At 44.7% G+C, this 12,429-nt stretch overlaps 1 protein-coding gene across 1 annotated transcript in view; it reads left to right on the top strand.

Moving 5' to 3' along the window:
• Positions 1-10,182, top strand: part of GPNMB (glycoprotein nmb) — a 29,572-nt gene extending 19,390 nt beyond the window's left edge. Inside the window, exons 7-11 of the mRNA XM_036761301.1 lie at positions 2,023-2,163; positions 3,594-3,696; positions 6,522-6,730; positions 8,713-8,806; positions 9,793-10,182. Coding sequence (XP_036617196.1) covers positions 2,023-2,163; positions 3,594-3,696; positions 6,522-6,730; positions 8,713-8,806; positions 9,793-9,946 — 701 coding nt within the window. The 3' untranslated portion in view covers positions 9,947-10,182. The remainder of the gene's footprint in view (positions 1-2,022; positions 2,164-3,593; positions 3,697-6,521; positions 6,731-8,712; positions 8,807-9,792) is intronic.
• The last annotated feature ends 2,247 nt before the right edge of the window (positions 10,183-12,429 follow it).

A 12,429-nucleotide genomic window follows, 5' to 3' on the forward strand; every position in this document is an offset into this window, starting at 1 on the left:
AAGCCTTAAAATGCTACTTCAATGTGGTGGCCATTATTGTGGTGGTGTTGTTACTATTACTAGCTGGGGTACTGAGGGGTAAGTGACTTGTCCCTGATCCCACAGCATTATGTACATGTTAACCCAGGCTGGCTTGACTCTCTGGACACAGCACCAGTGGCCTTGCAGACTCAACAAGCTATAATGATTTTCCAGAGGGTCAGACCCAAACTACCTCCATGTTGGTAGTATGACTACCAGAATTCTTCCTGCTAATAAGTTTACAATCCTTTGGGACAGAAAAAGTTCCAGAAATCAAACTCAGCGTCATGATAGAAGTTTCTGGGGAATGTTTGTGGTTTGGTTTTGCTTTTTTAAAAATGGGTATTTATGGTAGCTTTTGTGACTTTAGTCTTAATTAAGGGGGTCTGCCCATCTCCTTCTCAGCCTGATGCAACGCATGGAGTGCTGGACCTGGGGTCAGGGAGACCTGAGTTCAAATCCAGCCTTAGACACTTATTAGCTCTGTGCCCCTGGGCAAGTCATTCAACTACTTTGAGCGTCAGTTTCTCCATCTGTAAAACAGGAATGATAGCTCTTATCTTCCAGGGTTGTTGTGAGGATCAAATGAGATAATAACTGTAAAGTGACTTGCAAACCTTTTATTGTTGCTATTCCCTTGTTTCAATCATGACCCCTTCTGGGGGTTTCTTCCCAGATACTGGAGTGGTCGGCCATTTCCTTCTCCAGCTCATTTTATAAGATGAGGAAACGGAGGCAAACAAGGTCAAATGACTTGCCCAGGGCCACATAGCCAGTAAGTGTCTAAGGTCACATTTGAACCCAGGAGGATGAGTCTTCCTGACTCCAAGGCCGCTGCTCAATCCGCTATGGCGCCACCTAGCTGTCCTTGCCAAGCTTAAAGTTGCTGTAGAAATGCTTGCTGCGGCATGCCTTTTATATTCAAATCAATTGAATAAGTGGTTATTGAGAGCCCACCATACACTAGACCCTATGCCAGGCACCAGCGAGACAGACAAAAATGAAAAACAGCTCCTGTCCTTGGGGAGGTTATATTCTGCTGGAGGAAAACAACTTGGACACAGATAACAATTCCAAAGTCGTTTCAGAGTTGAGCCAGGCATTAGGCGGGCGGGGAGGGAGACAGGAGGAGAGATCAGGAGAGGCTCCTCTGGGAGGCAGCCTCAAAAGGAGCTCAGGCCGCTCCGGGCAGAGGTGAGGAAGGTGTTTGTGTTAGGCACGGAACGCCATTAGAAATTGAAAGAAAAAATAAGGTTGAACATCTCTGCCATCTTTCCCACTTTGGCCTTGACTTCATGAGGGCTTCATCTATGACAAATAAGACACTACATCTTTTTAGCACCAACCAAAAGTGAATTTCCCAGAAATGGTCCTGAATTCACAGAAGGAGGAAAAAGTGCTTTGTGTAATTACCCTGAGAGTTTCCGCATCTAAGCTCTGGCACTTCCATTATACCACGTCCTCAGGAACCCAATCAGGTACTGGGATTGGTGTTTCTTGATACTTTAATACTTGTGCTTTCCCTTAATTACGTCAATAAAGCCCAGAGCTCAAAAGAAACTTTTATTATACTTCCAGAGCATCAACTAGCAGGAATGTGGCTGTATGGATTTGTGACCTGGATCAGGAGACTGGCTTTCAGCCTGGATTCTACTGTTCCCACCAATCCCTCTCCTTATTTCTTTGAGCTGTCTCACTTTTTTTTGTCCTTGTACCCCTGGTACCCCACACCGTGCCAGGCATATAGCAGGAACTTAATAAATGCTTGTTGCTGGATTGATTGAACAAAATCTGGGCTTGTCTGCCTTCACCATTGAAAATGCACAGTAGGATCACTTGGTACCACCCACACAGCAGATTGTCTGCTCTTCCTGTTCAATTCACTCCAAACTCCTAAAGCATTTTCGGTCCCATCTTGTTTTCAATGTTTTGCTGAAACCTCATTTTAAAATGTTTTACAAGTTTCTGTTGTACCATGGATCTCTCTTTTTCAATCCTCAGTAAGTACTGTGAACTCCTCTGATGCTCCCACCCCACTGCCTACTGATGCCAGCCTACAAGATGGGAGAAGGAGAGAGGCCCCTGATGAAAGCTGCCAAGTCATCAGATACGGCCATTTCACGGCATCTCTCACTATTGTAGGTAAGCACCTGGAGCCAGCTGGGACACCAAACTCAATCAGTAGGCACTTGTTTACTGATCTCCTACCCCCCTCTTAGGTGCTCATGGAGATACACAAGTCCAAGGTGTGATTGCTGCCCTCACAGAACTTAGACAGAGAAGATAAACCTATCTCTCTTTACATCATTTAAAAAAAATTATTTTGAGGTTCAGTCTCTCTATCTCACTCGTGGACCTGATTCCACTTCCCTCTACCACTTAACATGAAGTTTGACCTGTTCCATTTCCGATCTGGGGAATTTTGTCCCTTTTTAGGCAGCCTGATGCCCCCGCCCCGACTCCTAGGGCTCACCATACTGGTGCCAGACGTAGTTTGGACACTAGACTGGCATTAGCCCTATGGAAGTTGGGGTCTCCTGAGCTCAAGTGGATTCCCTGCCCTCAGTTTTCCAAGTAGCAGGGCTGACAGTTAAGGACCACCAGCCCAGCTCCATTTTCTCTGTATTGAAATGAGCTAAATGGATATCTGTAAGTATTGGCTTCAGTTTCGCAGTATTTCCAAAATGGCTCCTAAAGGTAGCAGCCCTTTGGGCCACACAATGCCGGGCCATTCACCTCAGCAAAATTGGGAAATCCTCCAAGTTTGGCTGCTTTGGCTGCTTCCCATCTTCAAATGCCCTCTCTTTCCTTCTTGAATATCCCTGCTCCCCCCACCTCCCAGGGGTCCTATATTATTGCCCACTGGTGTATATATATTTCAGTCAGGTACTCTTGAGAAATCAAAAAGCCTTTAGGCTACAAGGAAGTGAATCTCCAACACTGGCATTTCAGGCAGCTTGACAGGTGCCAGGAGATGTATTTGGGGATGGGGGTGTCGAGGCAGAGGAAGAAGTTTCCTGGCTGCCTCTGGCATCCCTCATCCCATACAGGTATCTTCATACTTGATGGACATGACCTACCAAATCCTGGGTGCTTACTTTCGGCCAGATTGGGATGGGGTGTGGCGGGGTTGGCTGTACTACTTAGTGTGGCTGCCCCACGCTCGACTCTCAGCAGCTCCTGGCCGGCCACGTGAGGCCCCCTGAATCTGGTGGCGATGGGTCATGTTAGCTTTCTCTGACCCCCCCTGCCCAGAAGGGACTGACTGCTTTGGCTTGGTCACTATTGTTCTACTCGCTAGTTTTCACAAGTTCACACTTTATGTAAGAAGGGAAATGAAAACAAGCTAGAAGGGAAGTCAGCAGCTTGGCTGGGCTTTTCAGGAGATTGGGTTCCATGGATACGGAGCCACTGGGCAGAATCCAGGACCTTTGATTTTGGTTTGTTGATTTCTTAACAGTGGGGAGAAGGAAGGCGGGAGAAGGCCGTCTTTGTATGCTTTGCCCTTCTGATTCACTGGGTTCTTTTTTTTTCTTTCCCTTGGTGGGGGTGCTTGGGGCTTGTTTCATAAGAGGGAATCCTTGAAGTTAATATCATCCAGATGACAAATACTCAGAAGTCAGTGGCGCAGACTGAAGACTCCACAGTCGACTTTGTTGTCACCTGCCAAGGGAAGTAAGTACGACATTGGAATTATACCAGTCAGGTGCTAGCAGGATCCCAGGCCCAGGCAGAAGGCTATTAGCAACATGCCTCCACCCCCTAAACAAGAAGAGAATTGCCCAATTCACTGCAGACCCAGATAGAGCTGTAACTACGAATTCTTTCACATAGGGCCAAAACAGTTGAATGGGGTGGCGGGCCGGGTATGGCACAAAGGACGGTCCTGGACGACAGCACCAACAGTTGTCCCAACCTAGTTACAGCTCTGGATAAGGAACAATGATGGAATTTACTAAGTGTCCGAGGAGTTAGAGGATTAATGGTTTTGCTGACCTTGAAAAAGGCTCAATAAATGCAATGTTTGGTTAAGTTACTAAAACTTTCAGAAGGATTCCAGCTTATTGACATAAACTGCCAAGAGATATGAAGGGTGTCAAAATGTCACTCTCCCAATGACATCACACTCTGCTGGGGGTAACTGCGGATAGCTCAGTGTTGGGAAAGGGATGCTGATGGAACATGGCATCAGTGACAGGTGGTGGCACAATATATAGAACGCTGGACCTGGAGTAAGGCCTTCAAATTACTAGCTGTGTGACCCTGGGCAAATCACTTAGCCTCTGTTTGACTCAGTTTCCTCAGCTGAAAATGGGGCTAATATTAGCACATATCTCCCAGGGTTGTTGTAAGGATCAAATAAGATGATATTTGTAAAAATTTTCTTAAAAAACCAGGGCACTTAACACAGTGCCTGGCAGTAGTAGGCACTTGATAAATGATTCCCCTTCCCCATAGAAGAGTCAACTCCATAGTATTTTATATCTACTTTGTCTTTGCTTCTTTACATGCACGTCACATCCCCTTACCCCCAGCAGAATGTAAACACCTTGAGGGCAAGCCTGATGTCATTTTTGTCTTTCTGTCATTACCCTCTAGCACAGTGCCTGGCACACAGTAGGGGTTTAATACACACTTACTCAACTGAAGCCTTTTAAGAATTGACTGAGAACTCCATTGCTTTAGGGAGCTAAGGAACTAGGGGCTGGGGTGAGGGAGCAGGAATGCTGTTAAGATAAACACGCTGCTGATGGTTGGTATCCAGTTCTGAGACTTGGCCATCAGCCAAAATCGTACTTGTCATGGAAGTATGGCTTTGGACGCCACTGAAGCATTGTCTAGCAGGCAGCTGCTGGGAGGAGCTACCTCAAACTTTCACAATGACTAAGTAGCCAAAGCCCTGGACCTACTCCCCACCCTCAGCTCCATTGGCAGGTCCGAGGATAGCTGGTGCATCTCCCCCTCAGGGTTCTAGGGTTGACCTTGAGGGGCCGTCCCCACCAGCATGCTTCCCCTTCATGATTAGCAATTAGGGACAGTTAGGTGGCCCAGTGAATAGAGCACCAAGCCTGGAGTCAGGAAGACCTGAGTTTAAATCTGGCCTCAGACACTTACTAGCTGTGGGGCACTGGACAAGTCACTTAACCCTGTTTACCTTGGTGTCCTCAATTATAAAATGAGCTGGAGAAGGGAATGGCAAACTATTCCAATATCTTTGCCAAGAAAACCCCCAATGGGGTCATGAAGAGTCAGCCACAACTGAAATGACTGAACAACATTTAATTAGTGAGCCAGATTTAATTAGCTTTTAGAAAGAGGTATTTACTACAGTGATGTGGCAAGAAAAAAGTCTATGCCAGGCCCTCCCACCAAGTAAATATAGTGTCCTAGGGAATGCGGGATCGAGCCTAGATAGTACACAGGCCAAGGAACAATTCACAGCTCCTGGAAGTGTGTTTTCCTGGGATGTGGTATAGCTGGGCCACTTGTACAACCCTGACTTTGCCTTTCCTCTCCCTAGCCAATCCATCCTCTTCTGCCAGTATAGATTCTGACTCCCAAAGCTGTCAATGTGACTGGAATGCCCAGGAGACAGCCCAGTCCTCTTGTCCTTAAAAGTTTCCTGGGTCCCTCTCTGGTCAAGGGGACAGAGGAAGGATAGAGGCTGAGACCAAGATTCTCTCCTCACCTCCCACCTCGCACCTCCCCAAGTGATTCCTTCTCTGGAGTGGCTCTTTTTCCTCTCTACCCTCAGATGCTTGAACTTTTTGGTTTCTGAACTGGTCTGCTATTTTATAGAAGACCTATGTGCCGTGACCAAGCCCGTTGCCCAGTCTGAATAGGCCTGCTGCACCTACTTGAAATGCCTTTTGATTTATTGATGTCTGGGCATTGGTCAGACCAAGTTCACCCTTTTGATTGATTCGTTCTAGATGTGTTCTACCTGGACAAGGTGTCAGGGGGATTTAGGCCTCCTACTATAACTCAACCCCCAGTTTGGAGAGGTGGTGAAGACAGTGCCTAAGTCCCTCACATCCAGGGATTCTTTGTCCTCCTGGCATACTCTAAGAAGGGTTTGTCAAATAACTAAATGAAATCCAGTGCTATTGCTGTCAGGACCACATCTTCCATCCTGGACGGAGGAGTGAAGCCAGCATTCACAGGGCTTGGTGAGAGGATTCATTAAGTTATTCCAAAGGACTTTCTATGGACTCAGGAAGAGGAATGATTGGATTCTCGATGCATAGGAAGTGCCAGTTTCTCCCCCTTGTTCATTCACTCATTGCACATTAGAGTTGCTCCATACTGCAATATTCAAATGTACATGTGAGCTCATTAATATGGATATTCTCTAAAATAATGCAGCTCATAGCCCATACAGGCCACCCACCATTAACAGTGAATTTTGCTCCCTGCTCTTTCCTATCCTACCTACCCCTCTCTTTCTGTCTCTCCTCCACCCCCTGCCCGGCCCCTACTGAGCTTCTTGTCATTTTCAGCACTCCTACCGATGTCTGTACAGTTATTTCTGACCCTACATGCCTGTGGCCCCAGAACACAGTCTGTGACCCTGTGGAAATCAATGACCAGTGCTTGTTGACTGTAAGGAGAGCCTTCAGTGAGGCCGGGATGTATTGTGTGAACCTTACCTTGGGTAATGAGGCCAGCCTGGCCCTTACAAGTACGCTGGTCTCTGTAAGTGGAAGAGGTAAGTAGTAACTCCCAGACAGATGTTCGTTGTTGGTTATATCACAACAGTTGTGGGGTTGGGGAATCCAGATTTGGGATTTTATCAGTGGGAGGAACTCCCCAAGTAGAAACCTTCTCTGCTGCTGCAGATCGGTAATTCATCAGTCACTTATTAGTCTTGGAAAGTTGTCGGAGGGCCCTGAGAGATTAAGCAGTTTGCCCAGGGTCACACAGCTGAGAGGCGTCAGAGAGAGGGCTTGGACCCTTCCTGACTCAAGCTTGGCCTTTGACCCACTATGCCATGCTCCCTCTCAACAACATGATATGTGCAGAGAGGTATTGCAGAATGAAAATGTATGGGGAGAGTTTGGGGTGGAGGGGGAGTACTATTGGGAAGTGAGAGGAATGTTTTTTTAAAAACAGTGTCAGTGAAAGTCATTTTTTCATAAAAGAAAATGTACACCCACATTTCCTTGAGCTGTTTAGAGCTTTGCTTTCAGAGTTTAGTTATCGTCTCCCCCACAATTCCCTCTCCGCCTTATACATGGGAATATTTATTGAATGATGGTTAGTAAGGATTCCTAGGCTAGAATTAAAATAAAATAACACATCTCTCTAGAACCGAGCTCGAAAGAAAGACTGACCCCAGAAAATTCTGACTGGGGCCAAGTCCTCAGATGAAACTGCAGATGGTGACCTTAGAACAAGTACTAATAGGCTATAATTATGCAGTTAAGCCTCTTCTTGAATGTAGCCACATTTCCAGAGGTAACTTGAAAGGTCTGGGTACTATAAATAATAATATTGGCCCTTGCCTCTAAATAACTTGGTAGCCTGGTGCCAGTGTCAGGCTCTATGCCCACTTAGAGGAGATAGCAGCACAGTCAAAAATTCAAAGTGGAGAAGAGGAGGTAAAAAAAACCCAGCGGGTTCCTGGTTTCCTTATTAACTCACCCATATGACCTCTATTTCACTTTCCCATTTTCTACCAGATAAAGACACCAAACCCACAGTGCCAAACTCACTTGGCTACTCTTCAGGAACTCAGCAGGGAAAACCAAGCGGACAATTTAAAAACCAAATTATTGGATACTCTTACTTTCCTTATAAACATGAAATTCCAACAGAGCAAACAAAGAGGGGGCCTCTATTGGGAATTGTACATTTGTGCTAAGAGACTGTGCAGTTGGGCTTCTCCACCGTTCCTCTGCCTCTGAATTTGTATTAGAGCTAATTTGACTACAAGATTCTACTTGGTCACCCCTGTTCAAAGAGCAGGTGCTGAATAGGGGAGTGGAGAACAAAGATGGCCTCCTTTAATTCTTAGTTCTGCTCCTTCCTTTGAGCAGAGTTAGGTCAAATCTATTCCCTTATGGCTTCCACTGATTCAAGGTTTCTCTCACCAGTCAATATACGTACGTACATACATACATACATACACACATACATATGTATGTGGTATATATACAGGCATGTATATATATTACATATTGTATATATTATATATACATTATATACATATGCTTTCTTATTTAAGAAGTTCAAGGCAAACTTAAACCTAGGAAAAGAACTGCTTGAGGAGACATGAGCACTAACCATTATTTTATTGTTAGAAGACTTTCTGGTTAATACATTCCAGGGAAGATGGGAGTGGTCATTTCTAAAAGAAATCGGAAGAGAAAAAGATTGGGGGCAGGATGATTATAAAGACATGAATTCATTTTATTTCAACTATCATTTATTAAATGCCTATTGTGTGCCAGGCACTGGGTTGCGTATGGAAGCGCCACAGACCAAAATGAGACTGTTCCTGGCCTCATGGATCTCACCATCTCCCAAGCAATATAATACAAATCTAGATCATACTTTGAGGAGAGAGAGGCCACTAACAACTCATCGGTTCAGCATGCATTTTCCTGTGCCAGGCTCTGTGCTGGATCAGGAGAAACATGTGCCTTCCCTGGAACAACTTATTCCAAAGTTCCTTCTTTTCATCCCAAGCTCCAGGGTCACCTGCCAGAGTGGGAGCAGGCATCTTGGTCTCCATCAGTGCCTTGATTGTGTTCTCCGTTCTTCTAACCTTCTTTGTGTACAAGTAAGTTTCTGCCCCCAACTCCTTGGGTATTTTCTGAGATGTTGTTTGAACAAGACTTGCTGGTTCCCTACAACTGGTCTCTCTCTTCTAAGAACTGGCTTGCAGGCTTCCTTTCTTTCTCCAACAAAGCATTTTTCCCATGGTGCAGTGGAAGGAGCTCTGGCTCTCGAGTTAGAGGATCTGAGCTCAAAGCCCACCTCAGATACTGCCCAAGGAAGTCTTTATCTCCCCTGGACCCCAGCTTCCTCCACTGTAAAATGAAGGTATTGGATCAAGTGGCCTCAGAGACCCTTCTAGCTATCAATCTATAATTCTTCTCCCCCTTCCACTGTGATGAACTCTGATTGCTCAAACACTCCATTAATATTGCCAGGGGTTAAAAAAAATGTCCAATGAAAGCCATAGTTCAGGTTTTTAGTAACAACCAACCTTGTTTTTTGGTCTGGACCTAAGATTTCATTTGTATAGAGAAGTCCTCATGTGGAAAGTCCCTCCGCTGATGTAAATCAGCCCCTCCCCAGTAACTTTGAGTCTTAGAGAGTTGCCTGGGGGCAGAAAGGGAGTGAGTGACTTGTACCGAGTCACACAGCAAGTATGTCAGAGGCAGGATTTGAATTCAAGGCTAGTTCTCTGCCCACTGTGCTCTACTTCCTTCTCTCAAAAACAAAACTGCGACTATTTAGTGCTGAAAGTCTTAAGAGGTTTTTACATTTATCTAAAACCGTGCTAAGCGAGCACTTCTCTCACCCAGGAGAGTGAAAGAGGGAAGCTTTCACTAAACAAGAAATGTTTTTTCTGCACCCTAGCAACTGGCTGGCATTAGATCGAGGCTAAAGAGAATTCACTTTTTTCTTTCCTTCTTTTATTTAGTTATTTTGTTTAGTGTGTGTTGTATTTAATAAGAGAATGTAAGGGGCTTGTTTTGGAGAGCAACATTTTATCAGTGAAGGTCTTTTCTGAGTAACTTTTGCAAACCTTACTTGCAGGCGATACAAAGAATACAAACCAATTGAAAGCTGCCCTGGGAAGGGGGTAAATAACAACGGAATGGATGTGTCTTTCCTTAAGGAGAAGGCTATGTTCTTCCCAGCAAACAATGAGAAGGATCCGCTGCTGAAGAAAGAGGCTGGGATCGTTTAACACTCCCAGCAAATCTGTGTCTTTATAGTGCACTCTGTACAGTACTTTACGTTGGAACTGGCCTTGAGTGGATGACTGATAACTGCATAAGAAAAGGCATATTGTAAGTGTACACTGCTTGTAGGTAGAATTTTTTTTATGTAGGTTAAAAGATATTTTAGAGGATTGAAGAGGGGGATTATAAGAGGCAGCCTTGGTCAGATTCTATAACTAATAAAAACACTTGACAACTTTTTCTTTCATTGTGATTTATGGTTCCCTAAACACTCCCACTGTCCATCTTAGAATAGACACCTCCCCAGGGAAACCAACCTTCCTAATTTGGGTCTTACCTAGCTTAATAACAAGGTCATTTTTTAAGGAAGGAGACAGCACTAACAAGAAAGCTGCCAGCTTCTCACAATCTTCTATGTTAGAATACTGCCAAAGCAAAATGAAGCACAAAAAGCTATACAATAAAATCTGCTTCTGTGTGATTCTCTGACATAGGGCCCTCACCCTGGTTTTTAAAAAATTATGTACTCAAGCTCCAGAAAAGGAGTGAGTACTCACATATATTTGTGGAAAACCCCTAATAAACGAGGTTAGTAGTATTTCATGAGGCCGAAGCAGGGGAGGGAGGATGTTGCCTTGTCAGCTCCAGCCCAGAGCACCTGAGGCCGAGAGGCCTGAATAAACATAATCATGCCATTCTCTCTACCCCATTCTTGCTCACCTAGACAATGGGGGTGAGTTTGTCTGGGCTGCCTGCCTCTTTTAGGCCAATGCCCACAGCCCATATGCAGTGGGGAGCTCGCCTGTATCTTGAGAATTGTAGATGACAGACCAACAGAACAGTCAGTGCCAACATTCCATGACCTGGTTTCTTGGTGTCCTTGACTTCACAGGGGGAAAAATGCCTTTTTATACTGCTTTGCTTTTCTTTACATCAAGAATAAATTTACAAAGAGATGAATTAAGGCTTGATGTGAGGCAAAACACCCTAGTCATTAGCACTGTCCACAAATGGAATGGAATGCTTTAAGAAATCGTTGGTTCCTCTCACTGGAGGCCTTCAGGCAGGGGCTACATGGGCGAGGGGATACTAGTTCAGGCACAGCTTGCAGGCTGATGGCATCTGGAGTGCCTTCTATCCCATCAACGATCTGTGACTAGAATCCCTATCTCGCCCTTCTCTTCCCACTGTCTCCACTACCACCAAAAAAGCTACATGTGTTCTCCATTTCTTTGTACATTGGTGACTTTCCTGGGCATTCATTTTAACCTTGTTTCTCCTTTAAAGAAATATTGGGTCAAGATGGCATATAGTGTGCTTTACCTGCAGATGGCCATGGGCCCCTTGGGCATCGAGGAATATAGAAATTTGATTGGCCTCCCCACTTTTGAAGGAGAGACTGTGGCCCACAGATGCAGAATGAGGGGATCAAACACGGTCAAAATGCTAATTGCTTTTGCCAAATGGTATTTCTTTGGTGTAAGAAAAGGTCCTATAGTAGTGTGAGGGAAATGGAGAAAGGAGTCATTGAGAAGTAGCAGTGATGAATCGAGAGAAACAGACAGAGAATCAGCAAAATAAACCCAAAAACCCCATGGATCATGTGACTGAAACTAGGCTTGTATGATTTAAACAGCCCCTTTTCTCTAAATTGATTATCTGCTTTTTGTCTCCTCGGTGAGGGGATGAGCACAAACGGGAATTTGGTGAAATGGAAATTGTCTGTATCCTCTTGGAGAGAAAGGGTGGGTGCCAATCTTCTCAGTAGCTCAGGAACTCAGAGGCACAGCTGCTGAATTGGGTCGGTTCGCCATTGGGGCTATCAGGTGACACCAGGTTGAGGGTCCTTGGTCACTGAAGACTTGGCCAGATCTCGGATATTTTTTTTTTATTTATGCTCTGGAAGGATGGCAGTTCAGCCAGCGTTGGGTAGATGGCACTGTCATCCCATTCACTTCGGCAGGAGATCTCTCAGCATGAATTTGCTTTCGATACAATGATTTATTCTGAAATCTTACCTCCAAAGTACATTTGATTTACGGTGGCAGGGATGGATTATGACATTGGCAAGCCCTAAGCTATGTTGAGTGCATGAAGCCCCATGCCATTTTTTAAAAAGCATTTATTTTCACAGGAAGGATATTGAAAATATCAACAGGAAAGCCTTATATTTGCAGATATACCCAGATGAAGTTGTAAAAATAGAGTAATAATTTAGCTAAAACACATGTCTTGCAATATGCCAGCTTGTGTTATGAAATAACCTTAAATTCACATTCTAGGGGCTATTATTTCTGGACTGGTAGACTTTAGGGTGACAGGAATCCCTGAGCAGTGGATTATACAGAGCAGACTACTTCATGGGAACCCTACATCTGTTTATACATTATGCTCCTTTAAAAAAATATTTACTTTATTTTTAATTTTCAGAATAAAACAAGCATTCCCATAATATAGTATGGTTTTTTAAATGATTACACGTGGAGCT

Source organism: Trichosurus vulpecula, chromosome 5 (genome assembly GCF_011100635.1).
Source record: "Trichosurus vulpecula isolate mTriVul1 chromosome 5, mTriVul1.pri, whole genome shotgun sequence".
Classification (NCBI taxonomy): Eukaryota; Metazoa; Chordata; class Mammalia; order Diprotodontia; family Phalangeridae; genus Trichosurus; species Trichosurus vulpecula.